Source organism: Petromyzon marinus, chromosome 45, assembly GCF_048934315.1.
Source record: "Petromyzon marinus isolate PM22_M1 ecotype Great Lakes invasive population chromosome 45, UKy_Petmar_22M1.pri1.0, whole genome shotgun sequence".
NCBI classification, from domain to species: domain Eukaryota; kingdom Metazoa; phylum Chordata; class Hyperoartia; order Petromyzontiformes; family Petromyzontidae; genus Petromyzon; species Petromyzon marinus.
The window spans coordinates 9,251,062-9,277,388 of NC_133711.1; the positions used below are offsets into that span (position 1 = coordinate 9,251,062).

Genomic DNA, 26,327 nt, shown 5'->3' on the forward strand with positions numbered 1-26,327 from the left:
TCGCAAGCAAATTAGCTGCACGCTACATGTTGCATTATACTGGCACCATGGCAAAAAAAACATTTTAAAAAATACATTTGTATATAGGCATGTATTCCTAATGTAAACATTAGCACCCTGGACTTGCAATCCGGAGGTCAATCTCCATGGTATAGCTGCTTCTCTAATGTTTTTGCACTTATACTTTCCTGCCGTCGTTTGTGAACGGCTTCACTTTTATCCCCAGCAGTGGAGCCATCCGAGTAAACGTGGCATGTTTCCATTGATGCTGGATGCTGCTAGCACGCTGGACTTGCAATCCAGAGGTCGCCGGTTCGATCTCCCAGCCAGCAATGGGTTGAAACGATGATCAGGCTCTGTAAATTATACCGCCTCTGTAGACCCGGCAGTATGAATGGGTGCACTACTGTTGCTTCATTGGTGGATTGCGTGTGGTGGCCTAAATTGTGTGGACTCTTCCTAGACACCTGACAAGCGTGGAAGAGTAGGCCAAATAAACCCTCTCTGCAGGGGTCTGAAAAACTCCCTCCAGTGGTGGTACTTCTGCCAGCAGTGGTGTAAGCAAGCAGTTGCAGGGCTGCACCTTACTATTTAAACGTTGACTTCTAGCCACACAACAGTAAGCAAAAAAAAAACATCCATCCTAGTGGTATATAAAATAACTTTGTATAAAATTTGTCCAACTACTCTCGGAAATCTGAAAGGGTTTCATATCATAAATGTGTACGTTTTCCATCAATACTGCATATGCCTGTGATTTACAAACAACCTCGTCGACAATACGTTTTCCATTGGATTTGCATCCCTTTGTAAATGCGCTGCTGGATGAAGGTCTGCCCTATGCCAGCGTCAGTCATGGAAATAATTCGCGCATACTTTACCACACTGATCAGTTTGGGGTTTTGTGATGGAGGAGGTCAACGACCTATTCGGACGTCACTCGCCGCTGATGAGAGCCGTGATGGGGCATCAAACTCAGGTGGCAGGTTTCACAGTGCAGGGTGTGAACCACTATGCCTACTGTTGCCACCTTTTGCCAACAATATTGTTAAAAACGTGCAATTATTAATATCATTAATCAGTTTGGAATGTTTTTCTCTCCCCACGCGTTCACGTTGAAATAGCATTCATACTGTACATCGCAATAACGCCCTCTAATAATGAAATGTGCATCAAAATTAACGAACAATGTGTAACCTATAGCTTCACAGACATGACCCAAACGCATTAACTTCCTCTCTTAAAAGTGCACAGGGTCTCTAGTGATTTACCCATGTGATTTACCGATCAGCACGCCACATGGGACTTAGTCAAAAAAGGCCAAACTGAGGCGACACAAGGAACGCGCTTTTATTTCTTCTTTGGAAAGAGGAATCGTGACGTGGTGTAACGGCTGGCACACTAAACGCTGAATTCAGGTCGCCAGTTCCATGGGCTCTCCCGATGCGACAGTTGAAACCACAATGCACGTTTCCTAAATCCGCCCCACCTGTCTCTGTCCACCCAGCAGCAGTATGAGTTGTGTACGCCACACTTAGTCGATTGGCACGTGCTGGGGATATGGTCCTGGTAACTTCCACTTGGTTCACTTCTTACAGTAAGTCTGGCCAGCATAGAAGAGTAAGCCAAATGCCTTCCATAGAGGGGCCCTCTAGAGCCCGCTCGGGTGGAGGTCCTTCTGCCAGCAGTGGAATGAGCAAGCAATTGCAGGGCTGCACCTTAACCCACGCATGTATTCTGCAGTCACATCTAAGCCAGCAGTGAGCGGGTCTTCTCATAACAAATGTGGATTCTGAGCGGACCTTAACCCCGCCAGGCAAGGCAGCGCATGAGCTGCAAGCAATCCCTTCCTCCCTGCAAACCATTCTCACTGCAACGTACGCGTGCACGCGTTCCTTACGCGTGGCAACGTCACCTGCCACCGCACGCGCACACGCACGGAGTCAGAGCTGATGCCTCTCGCTCTCTCCGCATGTGCAGTCGCGCGCGTCTCCGCATCATCGCCGCGGAGGACACTCGTGCTTGCGGCACGGGAGACGGACTCCCACTTTGAATAATTGTTACGAATAGATGCGAGGAGTTAAAATAACGATTTTGTTCTGCCTAGTTACAATGACCTTTTGGGTTTCTTTTTTTTAATCTCTGAAGGTGAAGTTAATAAACGTATTGCGCAGCGTACTCGATCTTAGTAGATTATTCTCAAGGGAGCTGCCAATGCAGAGTAAATATGTGCGCGAGTCGGATTTGTGTTCACGATTGAAATCTCGAAATTTGAAAAGTGAAACTCATTAAGATGAAAGTAATGTGCCAACTACATATATATAAAAAAGCAGAACACTATTGTGCAGCTTTGAACAACCAAGGAATGATTCATTACTTTGACAATCCACGGTTACAAAGCTTCTTAGCATGCCAAATGAGTAAAGAGATACACAATCCTCCTCTGCTTAACCACAACTACCCCACGATGGACTGTACACTGAATCTAATTAAGAAACTGCGGGGCAGAACTTATAGTTTTGTTCCCCCTCGGAATGTACACTGTTGGTAAATTAATGTAAATGTTCCATGCCTGTGTGCATTGGATAAAGTTTCTCATTTACATGAACAGGCTTTCATAGCGATTAGGCCTCAGTAGGTGGAAGAACAAGAAAAAAAACACGCATACATTTTAGGAAGTGTATTGCGTGTACGGAATTTATATAAGCACATATAAATACAAATAAACATGTGTGAATATAGTACAGCACATGTGTACCGTGCCCGTTTGTCAATGGGCCGGATTAGGGCCTTCCAGCACCGTGTGGATCGTGGGGCCATACTTCACCACGCTGGGTCATGCGGGTTGGCGAAGGCGAGACACATAGACAGTGGAATATAGTACAGCACAATAATGGATAACTATGCAACTCTTATGTTTAGAGACACACTTATATGCACGCGACGGGCTATACATATGACCATCACGATACATGCACACCTGTCACCCCATACGGTTTACCCGTATTATTGTAAAGGGAAATTGAGTAAAAAATGTTTTCGTCTCTTTGTGTTTCTCCATTGTGATGAGACTTTGTAGGATGAATGTTGCGTTTGATAAAGGCCCAGGGTGACCAATAAGGTCTGAATTGGTCTGTAATAAGATAGGGCACTGGTAAGGGTTTGACAGGTATGTACATGTGAAGTACTGTACGTGGACGTTTCAAGTTTATTTTGTCTTACAAGATGAGAACTCTGTAGGAGAAACCCAGGGTATTTAGTCTGCCAATGGGCAGGGGGCAATTTAATATTTTATGGGTGATTTCGAATTTGGCAAAAAATTGGGACTGTGATACCGGCACACTATATGGCCTACTCTTGTGAATTATATGAGGGGATCTTTAACATCCACTGTGGAGCAGACAGTGCATTGTATGTGGTATTAATACACCTGTATTTAATACACACGTATTGCACGTATATTAATACACGTATTAAGAAATGTATACATTAATGCACCTGTATTACACCTGGATTAATACACCTGTATTAATACGCCTGCAGTGATAACCAGGGCAGCCGCTTGGATTCGAACCATGAGCCTGTGGAACAAGCAGTGAATGTGCTAAGGCTAGGGCACGTCACTGCCCTTGTGCAGGTTGTGTTGAATATTGAAGCAATGCATCTGTACCAATACCTGATAAGCCTGAACAATCCATTACTCAACAGGGCATTACTATGTAACTGGAGTACCGGCTTAGATAAACAGCGAGCCCCGTGGTACGTGGCCACGTAGGGCACGTGGGGAGCGATGGCGCACTGCGCTAAGAACCCGACGATCCGCTTTCGATTCACCGCTAGTGACCAATATCAGTGGCGCAAAATCTTAACTGGACATGCGCCTCCACTTGAGGTCGACCCAACTTTAAATGTGTACCTTGGTGCCCGTGTGTACGGTGTGTGAACATCGGCACGGGGGGGGGGGGGGGGGGAGAAAAAGGTGGCAGCCGTGGTGCTGACCACACCACCCCCTCGTGGGTCGTCCCTGTCTGAGTAGGCACTGTCCTCGCTCTCACAGCCAGTGCGCCAGTGCCGTTGAAGGCTATACAGGAGATACTTTTTCTTGACATGCATTAAAAAAACAACACTGCAAAAATAATAGTCGTATATTCTGCTCGTAGAAGGCATGCGCAGTGAAAGAGCAGACAAATTCAATCACGAGGGGTAATGCAAATTCACTAAATCCTTCAGTAAATGACACGTGGTTGTTGCTTCAATGGATGGGTATTATGGACAGCCATTCCCTTCAATGCGACAAGCAAGGTTAGCTGCTAACATGTTTTATAGAGAAACATTGTGGTTTTACAGCCAAACACCTAATACCCCAAGCACCTGTCTACCTGACAACTGGCAGACCCGGGTCACAGTAATATTATACTCTCTCACCGGATCGGTTACAAGCACATGTTCAAAATTCCAAAAAGCCACTCTTCAGAAGTGTGTGCTATAATTTGTCCGGCAAACCAAACACGCAAAAAAATTATTCACACACAGCGGCATTTACACGTACATTTACACATACATGTACACGTGTGTGCACCAGCCGGACACATCTGAATGTCCGGCACTTGCAGAAGGGAGGTTTTACTTTAATTCCTAGAGCGCCTCGCCTGCTCATGGTGAAAATCATTCGCGAGCACAATGCAGTGGGTGACACAAATGTGGATTAACACAACGTATAAATGCAACCACATCTCGAGGTGCTATATAGGAACATTGGGCATAATTTGTTTATTTATTTACATGTGGAGAGGCAGTTAGTCATAGGCGGAGGAAGATATAAAGTTATTGAGCCTGGACTTGAACAGGGGCAGAGAGTAGATAGCACGGATGGTAGGAGGAAGGGAATGCCAGACGATTGGTACAGGAGAATGAAATGAGTAACCTCCCACGGAGTGCCGAGTGCCCTTCACGGCAGACACACGAGTAGGTGTTTGCTCAGTAAGCACGCGTGAAGCCACACAACGAGCTCCGAACACACCACCTTCGATACAGCACAAACAGGACTTGTATGCACGACTTAAATGGCACAAGATGATGAGACATCGGGCCAAATGTGCAAGTAATAAAGCACTTTGGATTGACCACCTCTGAGCTACAACACAGCACATTTGGCTTCACACAATGCTGCAAAGAGACATGAAAACACAGCAGGTTATGACATCTACAGTACGAATTCTTTGCTGTCATTTTGTGTTACGTGCCATTAGAGTTAATTCATTGCCATCTAAAGAGAGGACTTCGAATCCCCCAAACTGAACAAACTGGGAGTTTAATGAGCAAGCTGCTCAATAAATCAGATTGTCATCATTTATTAATTTTATTGTCATGGTCCATCTGTCTGGCTCAGTGTAAGGATTTCTCGCACACATTGTTAAGTTAAATAATAAAACACAAGTGCCTCGATTATTTAATCCAATTGGAAACGTTAAGATGTCGCCTACATGTTCACGAGGTTTAAAAAAAAAGTCGACAGTTTAATGCTGTACATTAAATTTCCAAAAAAATTGTTGGGTTGGTATTGTAATTGTGTTCAAGTTAATCAAGGCAACGCTTCAGGAAGAGAAAATGCCGAATAGAAACTCTAAACAATAACTGTTTACACGTTTTGCTACGCAGGCTGTTATCATTTTTTAAACACATTCCGTTAAGTTCAGACGTAATTCCAGATGTATAGTCATCTTGTATACATGCAACACACTGGAAGCTCGCTCAAAATACATGGAAAACATCTTTCAAATAAATGGTGCAATTCCAAGACAACATTTTTTCCCTTCATCATTCCTTATGGAAAAATACCAAATCGTACAAATCTGAAGTTATGCCTGGCCGCTGATGAAAGATCGACTGCTTCTACAAGCACTTGGCACTCAAGATCATCAATCAAGTGGAACCACTCGCCGGAGTCATGTTGGTTGGTAACCTTACACTTGGCTTGGGATTATTCAGCAGCAAATGACCCCCCCCCCCCCCCGCCTCGCCCCGCCCTTCCCCCAGTTCACCACACAGAGTAAAATTCAACAGCAGAGGGCATCATCTCATCTGGATGCCGAGGCCAGGCCCCTTGAAAGTGTACGGGATAGTCATGAGGCTCCGGTTGAATTAAACATCACCCCGTGCCCTTGTTGATCGGGGCTGCAGGGCGTAGTCCCGAATAGTTAAAAAAATGTTCGGAGGCAGCTTGGTTTCATTGTGTACATTATTTTTTCATTTCGCCTTTCTACCCAGGAAAGCCTCGCTGAGAATAGAGACTTGTCATGATGGCCTTGCCAAGTTCTCTCAGTAGGGGATGATGATGTTGCTATGTGCAAACACAATCGAGTAAATTGTAGGTACGGTAATGTTTAGAATTAGGGTGTTTGGCCAATATTAGTTTCATTGTACGTGCCTTGTTTTATCTGTGCCCATGCAGAACAGGGGGACACAACATACAGACTTGCACACAGGAAGGTGCCCCAGTCAGGATTCGAACCCTGGACTGCTTGCTGAGGCATGAGCGTTACCACTGTGCTACCCTTCTAAACTTGTACATGCCACAGATGAATGATGCTGGTGTTTGTAGAGCTGAGTGGTATCAGCATTAACATTTTTTACAAATACAAGGTTTTCATTGTTGGCACAATTAAGATTCAGAATTGATCTCTGCCTGCCTACCTGATCATCTGCGCATTTCAATTTGAAATTGTGAACAGATATTTTTGCAGGTACAGCTTGGCTGGGTTTACATTTCCTAAATATACACTGGAATACCGGCTATGTACAAATCCACCGTGGGAATATTATGGTGTCAACTTCTCGATTATGTTTTTAAACATAAGAGAGAAAATATTGTGTCGAACATTTTGCGGGGGTTTTTAAACGAATGAACGCATCTCCCTCACGTAGGAAGTGAAATGTAAGTTGCCAAACGATTTCTTCCGCAATAGAAACACACACGACCTTCGAGCGGCAAACATGCATGGGGCAATACCGACCACAGAGATGGCATTTGGTGGCATTCAACATTTACATAACAAAGCATGTGCCTCACATTAATATTTCTACGAGACAACCGCTAAGTGGCACTGGTGCTATTTAATGGATCTTAGTGTGCTAACCCAAACTCCCAATACCGATGGGATGCTGCCGCATTGTAATGGTGAGCACACTTCGACTTTGAATGTGAAGGTCGCCAGTTCGATTCCCCCTCCCGGCGTGCCAGTTGACACTGGACAATTTTCGAAACTCCCCCAGGTCTCTCTCCAATATAATCAGTGTAAATTGGTACATTACAGTCAGTCAGAAGGGAAAGTTGTGTATCGTGAGGTGAAGTGTGGGTTTTTCTTCCACGTTATCCAATGATGTCTGGCCACCATGGACGAGTAGGCCCAATGCCCTCCACTACAGCTCTGTCTAGTGGAGGTCCTTCTCCCAGCAGTGATGTGAGCGAACAATTGCAGGGCTACACCATTAGCTTTTTTTGTCCACACTAAAACCCAATGCAACGCTTTAATAATCAAACGCTTACTCTATAAAGTCTACGGACGGGGAGTTTACACGTAAGCTTTGTGCAGGGTGCCATAGGCTATGATATCACATTAATAACCAGCAGCTTATTTATTTATTTGCTCATTTTGCTTTAATTTTCGCCCAGATATTGCGCAGCAATACCAGAGGCTGTTAGGGTCACTTAGCCGCGCAACATCCTCATGTTTACAAAGAGGTTTCTGCTAACCAACAGAGCCACCGCCGCACCTCAAGGGGGTCGGCAATTATACGTCAGGCACGGCAGCCCCGCTCTCACTCACGTGGGTGTGCGGCGTGCGCCTGCGGAGTGATTCAAGAGGTGCAGCCTAGGTCCGCGATTCCGTGTCTCTCACACTGTGCCGCTCAGCTTGCCTTCATTTGGATAGCATGCTTTCATCCAGCTGTACAATCTGCACGCAGAAACCCACTGCTAGATCAGTTGTTCCCCCTCCCCCTTCCCGCCCCCACCGTGCAGAGTCTGTCAGCAAGGTGACTTGGCCGTGCTTCATCGTGCTGGTCAGTGCGAGCTCGTAACGGTGGCGGTCGGGGAGGGGGGAGCATAGCAGCAGTACAGGGCAACAATGGATTTTGCTGCACTCCCAACTACTCTCTGCCGTTCCCAAACGCACATAACTCCGGGACCCTACGCGCCCTACCGCCGGGTAGCACACCGTTGTTCGGGGTGGCACACGCGCGCTCTGTTGCACTGGCACGGCGATTCTCGGGAGCTCGCGCGAGCTGCTGCATCTTACGTAATGGGAAGGCAACCGCCCTTGGAGCACGGCGTCTTGCGCCAATTTGTTTCCGTCACGGGAAACAAAAGGCGGACGATGCATCTCAGTAACTTCACCGTGAACTCTTTGTTTAGCTGTCGTTAATATTCGCACGCCACGGCAATGTAAGAGCGCTCTATAGGCTGTGGGTCAATGACAAAACAAGGATGCGATGCGCCGCTGCATTGCTGCATACACTCTACACCTATAAGAGAGGCTAATATTAACTTAATGCTTACTAATATTGACTGTCCCAGTGAGTTTATGCATGTGTGCGTGTGAGCGCGTGCGTGCATGTGGAGCGGAAGTGTAGCGGTTAGCGCGTTGCGCTATGAACCCGGTGACCCGAGTTCGATTACCGCTCACTGCGAACACCAGTGACAATTATCTGAACCAGTCCTGCGCTTCCCCTAGGTCGACTCAGCCTGAAATGAGTACCTGGTGAGGTGTGAAAACATCGCCACTGGGGAGACAAAGGCGGCCAGACGTGGTGCTGAACACTTATCCCCTAGTGTGCCGTGCCAGCCTTCATAGGTGTTCCCTAACAGCACTTGTCTCTGCATATTCTTGTGTTTGAATGTGCGTGTGCATTTATAGCCTTCCACCCCATTCATGTGGCCTCAGAGCGCACCCAGCCTGGCACTAGCACTGTGGCACCATCACCGCCACTGAGTGGCGGTGAATATCAACTCTTGTTGTGGTTGTTGTGTACATTTACACCGACATGCAGTGGCACCACACACCGCTCTGCTCAGGACCTGCTGCTTGGGAGTTCGATCCCCACCCGAGGGTTGCGTCCGTGGTATGCGAGCGACTCCACCGAAACCTCCCCTAGGTGAACTCATCATTAATTGAGTATCCGGTGTGGAATACCATCTCTAGAAAGATAAAGGCAGCCGGGGTGGCACACGCGTGTGAGCACGGCATCGCTAAAGGTTGGCGACGCGAGCGAGGCAATGGCAGGAAGAGCCCTGTGCGCACCACCCCTAATATTTTAGGGCTCAAGGCATTTTATGCGTATGGGTCAGATTGCCTATAATATTTTATAATGCCACTGACAGCTTTGAAGAAGACTGCCAAATTGCATACACCTCACAAAGCCAGCCCCACAGTAAGTGTCTGCATACCTTGGGGTTGCACTCAGGGTGCAAGCAATCCTATTACACTTACATAATTGTTCAATTCATCTTGATGGGTTGGAACGTATTCGGTATGCAAGGTGTTATAAAAGTGTATGAGGACAAGAAAGGTTTTCCTTTTTTCATGACAAGTTATGTTCAATTTTCAGACCCAAGATTCCACCGTCAGAATCAGTTCCATTTTAAAACTGGAGAAAGTATTTTCGCAGACTAAAACCAGGTCAATCGTTGCATTTCAATATTTTTTCAGACGCAAGATTCCACCGTAAGAATCAGTTCCATTTTAAAACTGAAGAAAGTCTTTTTGCAGACTAAAACACGGTGATTGTTTGCTTCAAGAGCTATTACTGAAACGTGGTTACTTCGCGGTTTGAGAATGAGAGATATTTATACGCTCTCTGTTTAAAAATAAAAAAAACTATACAAACATTCATCGGCAACAGACTTCACGCCTCTTTGTAAAAAAATAAAATGGCATCGCTGGTGAACATCATTTTCGTAACGAGACAGGTGGCCATTGATCCTACATGAGAGTGATTCAGTCAGGATTCCTGCTCCACCCCGCTGTCTAAAACTCCACGCAATACACAAGGCCGTACCCGTCCTTCTGAGATGCCTCTCCGCATTTCAATCAATGACACATTCGCAAGGTTTCTGTGCAGAGGTTAATTCTGTGCCAGTGACAAGCACCTCTCTCAAAGTATGAGGGCGCCGCGGTGGTGAGATGTTAACTTGATCGACTGGTATACAGGAGGTCGTGGGTTCGATCCCGACCCTGACACCTGTATATTTGGAGTTTGCAGGTCCTTCCTGTGGTTGCGTGGATTTTTCTCCGGATCCTCTGGCTTTTCCATCCGCAATTAGAATCAACGTGCGTTCACAGTATTTGGCCGCTATAAATTTCCACCTGATGATACTCCACTTCGTTGAGCGATCATCTGAGTCCAGGTCGCTTCTGAAGAAGAGCTATATAGCTTGATGGGCCTTAAATAGTTTAATTATGATTTTTGGCGCGTCATCCAAACGGTTTGCACTCCCCCTTCAATGTGATGTATGATTTAGTTGGGGCCACGCAATGTGCCTCGGATAGTTTCTACCCCTCGAGCGTTTGGTCACACTTGAGTGAAAGTTAAAAGTGCCAGGTGAAACAGTGCCCCCAAAATTGTGAGCGCTGGTCACTGGAATGGTGTTTTAATTGTCTATATTCGGAGCACATCGGTGACCATTATGAATACACAGATTGTGATGCTCACGATGTTTGGATTGAATTGCGTGAGTAACCGTCGGTTATCTTTAGACCTGTGCATGTTGTTTGTGATTGTTCGCCTATCTCCTTGGAGCCACGAGAGGCGGCACGAGATTCACGGCAATATTGAACACAAAAGTAACCGATCCTGGAATTGATTTGCGATCCCCCAAACCGAATCGTAACAATCCATTTAACCACCAGGAAGATGTGGGGGGGCGAATCCTGACACCGCCCCACCAGAGTATTTCAAAATTCATATAAATGTCGACCCTATCATTGTTTTACCCATAATGCTGGGCAACAATGCACAACGAGCTTGCCGACTGTAGACGTCGCAATGCCCCGTTGACGCGCACCAAGTTCCCGGCCACGCTCTGCCCGGCCGTGTGTTGCCACGGCGGTGCGGGTTACCTGTCTCGGTGTCGGACTTGTTGTTCTCGTGCTCCGTGTCGGTAAGCGTGAGGACGGAGTTGGCGCGGCTTGGCGGGTAGGGGTTGCCGTCCGGCTTCCCGTCGCGGGCGCGCCCGCCCCGGGGCTCGTGCTCGTAGGGCAGCGTCTCTTCCGTCTCCGTGTCGGAGTCCGAGGCAGCGACGTCGGCTCCGTAGCTCATCCGGGCCAGCCTCACGTCCGGCGTGTACCCGCTGTGCTGCAGCTGTGGGCCGGCCAGGAAGGGAAACAACAACAACAACAACAACAACGGCGTGAACTCAACGCCACCTGCGTAGGCTTTCCCGGTGGCGCTGCGTAATGCTCCGGTGTGTTTCACGGTGGTTGCGAACCGCGTGTTTTTCGGCACGAAGGTTGCCGAAGAAGCTCCCAGCATGTGGAGTGAACTGTCAGGGAAGGGGCGGCGGAGGTCATTGTGCCGAGCAATGCGGGCCACAACCCGAAAACCCCAAAACACGTCGGGGAGCGCTGCCTCAAGAATGAAAATGTATAGAATATGTGATGTTTCACCTCCTTTCGCTTACGTGGCAGAGTTAGACAGGCAAAAGCGTTATAACCACCTGCCTTTTTTATGTTAAATTTCCTGCGACCAAATCACCATGAAAGCATCCGATCTAGTCCGATGCCAGAAGCCAAGCAGGGGGTGAACTTGGCTAGCACTTGGATAGGCGAGCACCGGAGCCCGCCACCCCCGTTGGGCACGTGGGGCTGCGGGGCGAGAGACCACAGCGTCCGTGGTGGCTGACGAAGGATCCAGCCCATTACCTGCTGCCCTGGGTCGCAGACGACGCCTGCCATCATTGGGTCGCAGACGCCGCCCGTGGTTCTCTGGGGGATGGGCTCGCACACGCCGATCTCACGCAGGCAGTACTCCACGCCTGCACGCGCACGGTCACAGGCACACGACACGATAACGACTGACACAGCGTCTAAATGATGATGATGATGATAGTATGGTGGTGGTTGACTTCGACTTGTAAACGCGCACACTTTTTGCTCGCTCTCGAAGAGAGAGAGTGAGATACCGTACGAGGAACCACAAGCAGGAAAAAGCAGCAAAGCGATGAGCTGGTGTCAACAATTGTCCAAGCTCTGCCATCCTCTTTATGTAAGGTTATTATCGACCAATGAATGTTTATATGTCGGAGGAAACTGGAGCTCCCAGGGGAAATGTACCCATGCGAGGGGGCTAACCTCTATTCCTCACAGTCGGAACAGGTGGAGTCCACATGTTTGCTGTACCACATTCTCCTGCCATGCCAGGGTATAGCACCTCGACGCCCACGAGAAGGGAGTATCACAACATCGGTGTGATTCATCAACCCTCACTGCCTCCACAGTGTTGGATTAGACAGGGGGAGCCTCTAATTGGGCCCTCTCGCCACTGCCGGTAGAAGGAGGCTGTTCTGCCAGCAGTGGCATAAGCAAGCAATTGCTGGGCTGCACCTTTGACGTTGATACCTTATTTGTTGTTGGGCCCTCGAGTAGTTGTATGCCAACATTTACAACAATAACAAAAACCCTACGTAGCTGTCAATGGCCACGTTTTAAGTTACACCCACCGAGATTAAAATAACAATTGCATTGATATTATAGCCAAAATATAACAAACACCTCAAAGTGCAGATTATTTAGCCTTGGGGACCCCAAGAGGCAACTTTGTCCCAAAATTAATGCATCTCAATTCTCTGCACACAACACAAGGCGAGCTCGTTATTCGATCACAGCGGGGAATACGGGGGATTTCATTTACGCGAAAGCAGAAACTTAGAGGGAGAGAAGGGTGTTGCGAAGAATTTGTTTTCTTCACTCGACATGCAGTAGAGTGGTGGTGCAGCAGTTTGTGCACGGCGCTACGATCAAGGCAACTTGAGTTTGATCACCGGCTACCGGCAAACGATATCTGCACCAGTCAACCCTCCCTTCCCAACACTCCTCTCCCACTGCACGCTCGCTCTGAGATGCAGAGACAACGTTGAGGTTCATAGCTAGTGGGCGGGAGAAGTAAGTTGGCGGCGCCCGCCCCAAGATCTCTCTCTGCATCACGTTCTGTGACCCTCACGGGAATTTCTAATTGTTAAGATTAACCTAGCGACCAGCAATGGGTCATGGAAGCAAAGATATCTGGACCAGTCTGCCTCCCTCCCCTGGCCCTACCCCCCTAGACCACCCAGACGCGGGGGGGATGGGGGGAATCAGGAGTGGCATAGTGGCATGAGGAGGCCTTCACCCAGCAGTGGATTGACAAAGAGGTCTACATGTAACCCAATGTACACGTCACACACATGGTGTACATATGGGCACTGCTGAAAATGTACAAGAGCGCACACACGCAGACACACGTACGTACGCAAAGTGTAGGGACTCCTTTTTCTTTTTTTAAACCAAAGTGGCACTGCTTTAGAAATTGCGGCCGAGATGAAGCGAGAGGTCTAAAATTGACAGCAACATTTTCACAGCCCATCCTCCAAGGGACATTCGGGCACACAGACGGTGTCAATCATGCGGCGCGTGCCCACTTCCCCGTGCACACACACCGGGGACAATATTCCATATGAAGGTGTCATAGACTGTAATTCACAAAAGAACCCCCACCCTCCCACCACCTCCCCACACACACACACAAAAGAGGATGCGATTTGAATGCCGCATCCCCACGATCAGAGTGGCTTTGTGGCTCAAGTGCACCCGGATGCCACACCGCCGCAATTCGCCTGGCACCTCTGGGGTTCTTGAAGAATGCTGCATCTCACCATCGAAAGGAAGGAAGCTCAATTCACGGTGGAAGCTGCTGAAGGATCTGCTGTGCAGTGGAGGATGGCAGCCTTGACGCTGTTGTCTGTAGCCATTAGAACACAGCGCAGGAGTGCAGGGAACTGCTGAACCGACACCGAATTTGGAATCGGCACAATTTTGAGAGGCCCTATTGCACAAGAGTAGCAAAAGAAAAAAGAGCTTACTGTCTGACCAAGTGATGGATGTATGCTCAAAGCCAGAGTTCGGTATATTGACGACGCAGCTGGCCAGGCATCTCTGCGGTTTACAGGAAGGTGCATTGGGAAAGGCTGCTCCATAAGATGTACGAGCTTGAGTGGATCATGACCAATGATGATGATGATGGCGAGCAGAGTACGCGAAGTTGCAAACAGCATCGCTTCAAGCAAGATTTCAGAGCCGTGATGTTTGCCAAATTCAATTCAGCCCCCCCGTGTCCTATCCAATCACACACAGCGCCCCACATCCAAGACCACCGATGTATTTTCCCTACTCACGATCTTTGGCGTTACCTTAGCCCCCTGTCTCTTGGCCACCAGTGCCACCCACCACTCATTAGTGGTGTCATCTGTCCTGGTGTTCCGGGGATTGTTTTATCTTTTGTTTGTTTAGGTGCTGCAGTTTCTGTCAGCTGCACAACAACAATAATAATAACAATACACCGCTCGAGACGAAGGATTTACATGTGGTTCACATCCTCGGCTGGCATCGCGAGTTCATCTTCTTCTTGCTGTGGTATGTCCCGGTTGTTTGCAACTTAGAGCAGCGCTCACCCTCCCCTCAACAGCGTTGCGATGTCAATTAAAGCCCCCAACTTGTAAAAAGGTTCCACCACCGATGGTGAGGCATGTGTGTGGGGAGCGGTGGTGCAGCAGTTAGCGCACCGATGGTGAGGCATGTGTGTGGGGAGTGGTGGTGCAGCAGTTAGTGCACCGATGGTGAGGCATGTGTGTGGGGAGCGGTGGTGCAGCAGTTAGCGCACCGATGGTGAGGCATGTGTGTGGGGAGTGGTGGTGCAGCAGTTAGTGCACCGATGGTGAGGCATGTGTGTGGGGAGCGGTGGTGCAGCAGTTAGCGCACCGCGCTGCAAATCTGGCTACCTGGGCTCGGTTCCTGCTCACGGCCAGCATCATTTACGATTATCTGAAGCGGTCCTGGGCCTCCCCTAGGTCGACTCTGCCTCAAATGAGTACCCGGTGCGGTGTGTAAACATCGCTACTAGGGAGACAAAGGCGGCCGTGCGTGGTGCTGGCCACCCATCCCCTCGTGTGCCTTGCCGGCCTTCATAGGGGCTCGCTAACAGCACTTGCCCCTACAGTCTGTCAAGGCTACACGGGTGATCTTTGTCTTTAACTTTGCTTGCTGCCCAAATGGTCAGCTTGGACCAGAGGGGAACAAATTTAATGTAGGCCGCAGTAAGCCAGAAGAAGTGACTGCACAAAAGGCAATTCTATGGATTAGCAAGCAGCGCAGGATCAATGAAAAACAGTCCATGAGCAGGCATCTATCGGAGACCGAGAGCGAGGCATGGGCATACCTCTGCAGACGTTACATTAGTTTACTGCGCAAAGGTACATGAATCTGAACATGACACTAATGCAGAAGCTTGATTTAATGCGCGTTTTAAAATATCTTCCTCAGAATGATTTATAATAACAGAGTGCCGCCAAATAATTAACCTCTGATGGAATCCAGTTGATCTTCGGTTTTGTGTGTGCGTGTAGAATGTCTGCTCTGCGTGTGGTGGAATCATTCTGCAGGCAAGGGAGAGCTCACTCCGTGCGTTCTGCATTACGGACGCTCACTGTGGAGGCCAGGTGATTTTTTTGTTGCCATTGCAGAGGACGGGGAGGTCTGACAACAGCATTCATTCTGCATCTGAAGCGCCGCCAAGACAGCAAAACCCTATTACGTTACATTACCTCATTAGCGCCGCAAAATACAAAGCGTGCGAGCGCCGCCTCCGTGCGGCATTTAAGCAACGAATGTCCCCGAGAGAGACCGTGGACCCCGGACAAGTCACACACTTTAGATTTTGATACGGTGTCTCGCAAATAAAAAGACCCTATGCTGCGACCAGACATTTTCCATTTTGCAGATGCGGGAAAACTGCACCGCCAGATGCAGGGTCAAAAGTCAAAGTTTAGTTCTTTGTTTTTTTTCGTCAAAATGTCAAACTGCCTGCGTGCGTGCGTGCAGGTTCACCATTACGTGCGACGTTCGCGTTTAATGCGTAAACAATGCCCCTGGACTTCCACAGGAGAGAGCGCATCGTGGAACTCTAAATATTGCACGGGCACCACATCCCAACTCCATTTCCTTGGGTCATTAGAATGCTATCGTGGGATGCGCAAGGAGTTCAACATACATACATACATTCACATTAGTGGGAATAATATGCTAAACATTGGTACGGGAAGCACAACACGTAATTCTACTGTGGTCATGTTGGTAACGAGTGACATCAGTGGCGAGCAATATCTGATTTGACCGTCGGGGCCACATTCAGCAACCTGTACTGACCAAAGGTGGGCGAGTGTGGTCAAACAAACCCCAAGGGTGACACGGGATAGAGAGGCCTTCATCCACAAGTGGACTGACAAAAGGCTGTGAATTATTTTATCCCCTACACACTGATAGAAAATTAATAAGAGCCCCCAGTAGCACTGAGGTCACAATTTCAAACCATGGACCACATAGCAACACCATCGCCCGCTCCGATCATTCGCCTATGGGTCTTTAGTGTGAGTCTATGGTGTCGATGTGAGTCCTACGAACAACTATGTGAGTCTACATCTCAAACCATGCACTACATAGTAGCACCACTAGCCACTTCTATCGTTCACAGCAATATCAGATATTTACAATGAGGCAACGTCTGAAACCATTTACCGCCTTGGTCACCAAATCCCAAAATGATCGCATGAACGTTGCCGATTAACTCGACCGCTATATAAAAATAAATAAGACTTTAGGTGTGTGAAAGACCCGTTCTTTATTAACAAAGAAACCTGCAAGCTACCATTGAACGTTACTGTCATGTGGAGGAAATGTGCATTTAGGTTACTGTATGTGCACTGAAAAAGTAATGTGCACTCTTTAAATAGAGAATATAAGTACATGCAAAAAAACCTCTCTAAATAACACATTTAACATACCACAAGCGGACAGAGAAATGTATTTTCAAGTACAGTATTCTAAAGAGATCTGACCCTGCCAATGCAGCGAATGGACACACACACACACTTACACCGCACACAAACCCCATTTGGGGAAATGCCTCCCCATATTGTATTTATCAGTCTTTCACACCTGGCTCACAAACAAACAAAGGCGGCAGCTCTTCACCACGGCTAGGGAGCGTTGGGTGTTAGAAATGTATTTCTTAAATAGTGTGGCAGGGACACGGCCGCACTCCAGAAGTTCGGGGAGTGGTGTCCCACTCGTGAATGGTTCCCAGTGGTTAGTTTGTAGATTACGAGAAGGTTCTGTGAAGGTCTCCCCACTACTGCACTACCCACGCTCATACTGGCTTGCCGACTGAGTCCTGGGCCTACTGCTTGAGTAATTACATGTTGCATCGTAAGCATTAACAACATTTCTTTCGCCTTGTCGAGAAAAAAGTGGACTAAAAAAATTATATGATTTCTGCCCAAAATGTTGTGGGTGTCTCTTGTCCATATCTAAAGATGTTAGCGGTTGTCCGGACAACCCATGCCAACCACAGCGGCTGCGCCACTGCTCAAGACTAAATACAACTGGCTCCCAAGTCTATAGACCCACAGGGAAATTACATTAGGACTTGGATGTAATTCTCACCAATGCACAAGAAAAACTAAGGCAGAAGACATTATTTTTTTTTATTGCCAGTGCGTTTCTGTGCAAGCATATTCATTAAATACATTTATAAGTCGCGTAGGCTGGACGGACGAACGGGTATTTATTTGCGTGTGCAGCTGTTGTGTGAACGCACTGCTTGGCGAGGGCTTCTGCACGCCATTGCAGGTCGTGGGGCATTATTTGACCATACTTCTCTACACTGGTACAGGTGAGGGGCATAGATGTGGGAGCATATGAGTACAGTAGAACAATGGATTTTGCCCGCCGCATAGCACTGCAGGCCATAACTTGTCCATGGCAGTTGCTCAGCATAAATACTTACCGGACTCAACCCTGCTTAGCTTCTGAGATCTGATTATATTGTATGTGTGTATGTTGAACTTCTTTCACGTCGCATGTAGCCAACCGCGCAAATCGGAGGTGTGGGGCAAAGAATCGGAGGTGCGGGGGGAAGGATTGCAATGCATTACAGGTTACCTAGTCATGGGCTATAGGACTGAGCAAAAAATAAATAAATTCTGTCCATTCTTTGAGCCACCAATGATGGATTTAAGTCTCCCCACGTAATGTCGATCACGCAGATATTTTTTTTTTCTACCATGCTTCACCATGCTGGTCAGCGGGCGGTTGGTAAAGAAGTGGAGGGGGAGACCAAGACCGGTTCTGATATGACTCGCCACTGATGTTTACGGCAAGATAACTCGGCGCGGCGAGTTTCATCGTTGTGTTTCATAGTTTTCTTAGCGGTGGTTTCATAGTTTCATAGCCGGTGGTTGCAGCGCGTTAACCGCTGCGCCACCGGCTCCACACCTTGGCGCAGTAAAAAAGAAAAGAGCAGTCCCTTTTTATTTTGTACATTGTTATAACCCTAATGAATGCAATTTCCAAACCGTAATGCTAACCAGGTGTTTTAAAGCAGAGGACACGAATCGAAAGTGACTTCACATAAATCATAACTTTTTTTTTTTGCATAAAGTTTCCAGTGCCGGCAGCCGCCGTACACGCATGTGGAGAGTCGTGTGTAAATTAGAGCGGCGGAGATCAATAGGCCCGTTTAAAAATGGAACAACTGTGGTCACATTTATTTTGGGGATTTTAGATCCCCCCCCCCCCACACACAAATCAGCTTGTATTATTATTATTCTTCAATAAACTGTAGTCTTTCACAGAAAAGGGGGTCGTAACATGCCCCCTGGGTATTCCTCTTCCATAACAACGTGGAGGGAAGGGAGTAAGGCCCACAAACACACCCAGCACCGCTCCCCTACCCCCTCTTGCCCTACATGCTTGTATCACTGTGTACCAGTGGCTCGAATTCTGGTTCTAATTAGGAGTCCGCTGTGAGGAGCGGGTTTGAATGTATTGCATTATGTTCTGCTTGAGCCCTTCCCCTTCCCCCCCCCATCCCCCCCCCCCCCCCCAGTTTCCCCTGCCATGCACACTCAAGGGCATGACTTTAACAAGGGGCGGATTCAGACCGGCGCTGAATGGGGAGCGCATCAATGCTCACGAGCTACACTTTGTACCGAATCGCCCCGATGCTCTGCAGAGACATGCCCCTCAGCAAAGTGCCGAGGGGGGCTCACGGTGCAAAAAACGAGGCCGGTTTTAAGTTTTGGGGGGATGTTTTTGAGGGGGGAGGGGGGGGGGGCGCCCAGAGTGGGAACCACGGATGGCGGCACCCCCACGCCCCCCCCCCTCCAAAAAGGTGGCACAACGGTGTTGCTGCCACAGCGATTACCGTAGATTAAGAACTGGTCCGTGAACTGCCTCTCGGTTGGTCCGTGTTTCCAAACGCCCAAGAGCCGCACAGATCCACGGAGCGTCTCAGGTGCCGTGGTTTTTTTTTTGCCGGCGGGGGGCAGGGGGTGAAGGAGTGTGCCCCGTTGAGGGTACATAACAAAAAACAAATCTATTTTACAGTCAATGAAAAGAGCACTTGAACAATGAAAATGCCATACAACACTCCTTTGTTCATGCGTTTTATATTGACAACCAATTTCATGTCCGTTTCTTACACTTCAAATAAAGGGCCTTGGGCAAAATATACACTCCACACACCGAGGAAGAGGATAGACCTTTGAGCCACATTCCACTAGTAAAATTTGGGAAGTCAAGGAGTTTTTTGGTTTTCAAGGAAATTAAAAAGACGTCAATGACAGCACACCGTGCCGCTAACTGCGTTGATTTTGAAGATCTCCACACAGGCGCCCAAACAAAGGCACGCATCACTGTACCAAAGCTCTGGTTCCCTTCCTTGGACGTACACACAAAAAAACTGTATCCAATAAATGCACGTACTTACGGCTATATGGCTGAATGGAATATACCCAACAGGGCTATGTGCTTATAAAACATTTCTGGATCCAGGCCTTATGTCAGACACAAATGAACACGTAAAAATGCACATAACCATTACAGAGCAGCTGCATGTGATGCGATAATTGCATATAAATAGCAGGGAGCGGGAGCGTAGTGGTTGGTGCGCTGCGTTATAAACCCACTGACCCAAGTTCAATTCTTGCTCACGGCCAACATCGGTGACGCATTTCTGAACCGGTCTGGGGCCTCTCCAAGGTCGACTCTGCCTTAAATTAGCAACTTGGTGTGGTGCGTACAAATCAACCCCCGGGGATGCGAAGGTGGCTCCCCTGTTGGATTGAAAGTAGCTGAAGCAGGATAGATGTATTTATTGACATTCTTGTCTTGTCTTTAACCTGGGCAGTCTGGCCTCACGTAAGGGTGGCGGCTTGTCACCGCTTGGGTCGCGGCCGTCATGTCAGCGTCATCGCGTAATGAATCTCTGGAGCAAGAGCTAAGGAAGTTCGGCTCAAGGATAGAGGCAGTGTCAATGTGCCGAGCAAAGAGCTGGCTAAAACGCAACAGAACACTCCTACCCGTTACAGCAAGCTCATCCATGCTTGAAGTCTTTTGCTAAATCAGAATTAGTATTATCTGATTAATAGCATACAGGCGTGCTTGTTAATAAGATAAAGAGGCGTACGATTGCAAATCCAATTAGTGTACGTGTCCGCTTATTTATATTTTATAAAAGACAATGGCTCTTCAAGATATATTCCACGTGAGCGCTTGTGAACGTGTAAGAACGAAGAGCACGTGCGTTGAACCGATGAATAAACACCTAGGCGCTGTCATACTTATAATAACTATAACAATAATAAACACAATAGCGGTCGCTATGATCAGCCAAGGTCCAAATCCACTGCTGGATTAAGAAAAAAGAGCATGTTGAGAGTCAACCAGTGGTCCGTGGGTCCAGAGAGTTTCGGTAGCAGTGCCCAAAGGGGTAGTTAATAAGGGTACAAACCCCCCCCCCTCCCCTCTGTGTATGTACGCATGTTGAACTTCATTCGCCACCGTACGTAGTCAACTGTGCTAATCGAATCTGCGGGAAATGTTTCGGGGTCGGTGGGGGAGGAGACGTGGAGGGGGACCGTAAAAATAAAATCCATTTCATCTCTTCCTGCGAGACATTCAAATGCATGGGAAGTGCTGCGACCGCGTAGCCTGTGAGAGACACAAACAATCGGGCTCTTCTTCTCCAGCTGCGAGGTCTGCCCAGGCCCTGCAGTTTCTGACCTCCGCAGCTCCACAGACAATGGAGGACAGGCGAGTCAAGTGTGTCCCATGCACCAGGGCCACAGCCACACGTTGCAAGTTTGGGGGGTGGTGTCTGTCCCACTCGCGAATGCGATTTCCCGTTGGCAATTTGGTTAGATTACAGATACACACGGTGACCCGTTATTTGGTAATACTAGCAGATCTTTACGAGAGTCAATGAGGTCAATTTAGCGAACAGATCTCTACGACATTGAATGAGGTCGCTTAAGCTAACAGATCTGTATGAGACTGAATGAGGTCGCTTAAGCCAACGGATCTCTATGCGAGTGAATGAAGGTCACTTTACAACACATCACGACACAATGCCCGATCCACAAATACGAAGGAGACATCACAGCGATACACTCCGCTGCTCCTGATGCGGTTATCTGACTTGACCACCTGAATTGTAGATGTTGCTCAGCATCTCCATCATCAGCCACACGACAGAAGAAATAGAAGACTTAAGCTAACAGACCTCTATGAGAGTGAATGAGGTCGCTTCATGGAACAGATCTCTATGCAGGAGCACAGCAACATTTTGCAAGTCTGGAGTGTCCGGCCAGATAATGATTCCTGGTGGTGGTTATTGATTAGATTTAAGATAAGATCTCCAAAGTTTGCCCACCAACTTCACGATGGATAAGAGGAGTTCTGCTGCAATACATTTACATTAAATCCATGTGCTTTAAATATTCCGCAATCGGCGTACAATTATGTCACCTTGCTGAAGGGAAAAAAATGTTGCCGGACTGAACAAAATACCAAGATTTACATTAAAACATGTTGGGGGATGTCCAGACACCCAGGCTACCTGGCCTGGACCATCTCACGTGGAAAGGATGTCCAGGATTTTAGAGTCCACGCCCTACTCGATACAACTTTTTGGAGGTGTGCTTATCCATCGGTAGCAAAATCTTGCTGCAACAAGGTCAAAATTAGGAAATATATTTAACGTGAATAACCTTGGGGTTTTTGTTGAGGGGGCTGGGGGGGGTGGAAGGGCTGCCTGCTGGTGCATGAGGGTTGACGAACACTGCATACATAATTTGTAGTCTGAAGTTAATGCTTGAGGGTCTTTAAGATCTCCAACCGTGCTAACATGGCAGGCTTAAAATCCTCATTGAAGCAAGGCACACACCGCAACGGGCCACAATATGACATAAGCTACGCACGTGGCGACATCCCACGACGAGAAATAACGAAATGTAAACATCCACTGGGACATCCGTGGGGGCGGGAGTGGTGGCACAGTGGTGAGCACGCTGAACCGGGTGACCCGAGTCCTATTCCCAGGCACGGCACACACCAACGGGGAGTGATATCTGAACCGGTACCGACTTTCCCAGCCACCGAACCTTCACCAAAATGCACTGACCAGCGTGGTGAAGTATGGTCACGAGAGAGTGCGAGGAGGCCTTCATCCAACAGATTGACAGAAGATTGATGTATGTATTTTTTTACATCCAGTACAAATATGCACTTAAGTACACTATTGCTATGTAGGGTCGTATGCTTTACAATGAGAGATGTAACTTTTTTTTTCCTCTCATCAAAGGCACTTCTCCTAAACAGGTGTATGGTGTGATCGGTGCCGTCGGGAATACGAACAGCTCTGAGGTCGATCAGATGACCTTCTGCCCAATGAAGGATGGCTGCTGCCGCTGACTTTAGTTCCCTTTGCCTGATGATGCCTTGCCAATTTATCATTCTGACAGTCTGACAGCTGTGATGTTGTGCCAGACCAACAACCCTTCTTGTTCCTTAATTTGTTTGGCAAGTGTTTCACGGAGGCACCTACTCTTTCTATAAACGAATAGGCCAGAGTGACCTCCTGCAATACCCCATGAAATTTGCCCCCCCCTCACCCCCAAGTAAGGTTCAACAAATAAGCTTCCAGGCACAGACAATACGCATTAGTGGAGAATTTGACAACCACATAGTGTGCAGGTCAATGAATAGCCCTCCCTAAGGAACTTGAATCTGTACCGTCCACAAATATAGTGCTTAGTAGAATTCAGGAACACAGGATTAACATGTCCACGTGACGGATGGGTGACCTTTAATGTATACTGTATATAGATCTTAAGCAGAGGCAAGAGATCAATTTGGTCTATTTTGCAAACCACAAGGCTCAGAACTTTGCTCATTGTCTACGGCAAGATCTGAGAGAACGCCCTGGGCGTACAACGCGATGGCTCACTCCACGTGCTTAATTGCACGAGAGGTGCAATCAGACCTGTGCAATTAAAGCCAGCGCAAGTGCAAAGGCGTGTTGTTGTAGAGATTTCATGAAAGCAAGACACGGGTTTGCCAATTGTGTCCCTTTGAAAATGCATCAAGCCAAAACGTGGCCACGTCTTTAAACAACGAATGCAATTTCGCGGGTGGCGCTTATCAACCAACATCAACTATTTGATGAAATAAAATAGCCTTTTTTTATTTAACCTTTAAAGGCTCCCCTATGCAAACTACATTCCACACTATGTTTGTGCTTTTTAAGATTTGGTTTCTATTCTGCAGACATAGAAATTTGGTCGACTGGCTCAGCCAGGAAATATGATTAAGTTTCCAGCAACAAAAAAAATACCTCCGGAAATGACGCTCCAAGAGAAATCAACTCAAGGGTTTAATCTGCAAAATGTAGGGACCCAGCCATTCTTGCTTTAATACTAGCAAATGTTACTTATGCCACAAAAGTGACCACAAAAAAGCCTAGATATGATTGATAACAACAATAATAACAATCCACAGATCTTTGTCAATCAACTGCTGGAGGAAGGCCTTCCTATGCCACGTCAGTCGTGGGGGTTGTTTGACCCTACTTCGTCACCAGGGTTGTTGCAGGTAGGGCCGCAGGAGGGGATGATCAGAACTGCTTTTAATATCACTTGCCACCAATGTGAACAGTGGCTGGGAATCAAATTCAATTTCAGAGCACAACAACATTATAAGTAAGTTGGAAGCCTTAATACCCAGTATGATGCCACAGCGATTAGAAAAAAATGTTGATTGGTTTGGCTTTAAGTGGTTAAACGGGACGTGTAAGCATTAATTGCAGCGGCTCATACATGACCATATTGCAAAACAAACAGTGCCAAGCCATGATTTAAGTGTTTAGATCATATCTTACACACAAACGCATCGAGGAAATCAGTTTTAACAGTGTAAAGGTAGACACATAAAGATTTAACTTTATATTCGTAAAAGCAAATACCCTCAAATACATGGGATGTCACCAAATAAATAATTTTAAAATTATCTGCGCAAACTGGAACACACAAAAAAGAAAGGTAACCACCACAACATTCGTTTTGCTTCGATGCCTGCTTCTAAACATCCAGCCTAACGGTATCTTTTTTTGTTATAAGACGCCCCCCCCCCCCATCTTTAAAAAGCATGGGAATATAAAGGGAATAGCAAATGCCCACAGAGCCCCGGGAGGCACCTTTCAGGAAACACTCATATCTGGCGGCACGATCTCAAACTCAATAAGCGTCAGCGGAGCTTCTATGTAGTGCTTCGGCTTCTCCAGACTCCTTGATTCAGCACCTCCCCCCCCCCCCCCCCGAACAAACCCGCGGCAAAATTGCAGAAATTATTCATGGGAAACCAGTGTTGTAAATATGAACTCGCTACATATGCAAGCTGGCAAGCTCTCAATTCAAAAATGCGTAATATTACCCTGAGCGAACTAGAACAAAAATAAACGGTCAAAAATTGCGCAGTGTGGTGCCGTGTACAGCATAAACAATGACACGGATTTACCTTGCATATTTATAAGCAACACACCTGCCCTTGTCAGGAAATCATCGCCAATTCAACCAGATCAATACTGCAGTTGGGCACATTAAACTTAGCACTTCCCTTCCACCCACATGCAATTATTTGACCGCAAAAATAAAAGTTCCAAGTTGCAGAAATCCTCATCTGCCAACCAGTCACGCATAATGGGAAATCAGAACATATAAATACACCCATCTTCCAGCCAGCTGCATCAACAATGAGGTGCAGCATGTAATCATGCCATCTCCGAGCCAGCTTCACATCCCAGGCAGAGAGTTGTGGGGGACATTGCCAACCCATAAGGTAACGACATGAAGGTGAGGGAATGTGTATGTGTGGGTGTGTCGTGGAGCGGTAGCGCGCTGCGCTACGAATCCGGCGACCCGAGTTCGACTCCCGCTCACGGTGAACACCGGTGACGATTATCTGAATCGGTCCTGTGCCTCCCAGAGGTCGACTCAGCTTCGAATGAGTACCTGGTGCCGGTGAGACAAAGGCGACCGGGCGTGGTGCTGGCCATTCTACCCCTCGTGTGCCGTGCCGGCCTGCATAGGTGCTCGCTAACAGCACTTGCCCCAACAGACTGTCAAGGCTATACGGGGGATATTTGCCTTTGTGTCATGGAGTGGTGGCGGAGTGCCGAGTGCATTTGGCACATGAGGCCGGCAACCTGCGGTTCGATTTCTGGCCACGGCTCACATCGGTGACGAATATCTGAATCGGTCCATCGTTGCTCACTCTGCTAGCCCAAACGTAATTCCGGCAGATTTGCGTAGAAATTCCATTTGAAACTATTGATTCTTTCACACACGATGCGGTGCATACATCGTAAGCCTTAAGAATCGATAGTGATCCATGAATCATTGCATCGTTAAACCCCTAGTGTGTGTGTGTGTCTTTGCTTGTGGGGAGTGGTGGCGCAGTGGTTAGCGCACTGCGCTATGAACCCAGCAGACTGATTTTGATTCCCACAGCCAATACAAGTGGAAAATATTCGAACCAGTCCTAGGTTGACTTAGCCTTATACGAGTACCTGGTGCAGCGTGTACACATCAGCACTGGAGACCACCTACCCCCCCATTTGCCATGCCAGCGTTCATAGGTGCTGACTTAATGCACTTGCCCTAAGAGTCTGTTAAAGGCTACACAGGG

At 47.7% G+C, this 26,327-nt stretch overlaps 1 protein-coding gene across 16 annotated transcripts in view; it reads right to left on the bottom strand.

Annotated features, from left to right (window-relative positions):
- LOC116952152 (teneurin-4-like) overlaps positions 1 to 26,327 on the bottom strand; it is a 430,454-nt gene that overhangs the window by 255,196 nt on the left and 148,931 nt on the right. For all 16 annotated transcript variants that reach the window (XM_032971246.2, XM_032971251.2, XM_032971247.2 and 13 more), the window contains 2 exons: positions 11,919 to 12,031; positions 11,118 to 11,358 (listed from right to left, as the gene is read on the bottom strand). In XM_032971246.2, coding sequence (XP_032827137.2) covers positions 11,118 to 11,358; positions 11,919 to 12,031 — 354 coding nt within the window. The remainder of the gene's footprint in view (positions 1 to 11,117; positions 11,359 to 11,918; positions 12,032 to 26,327) is intronic.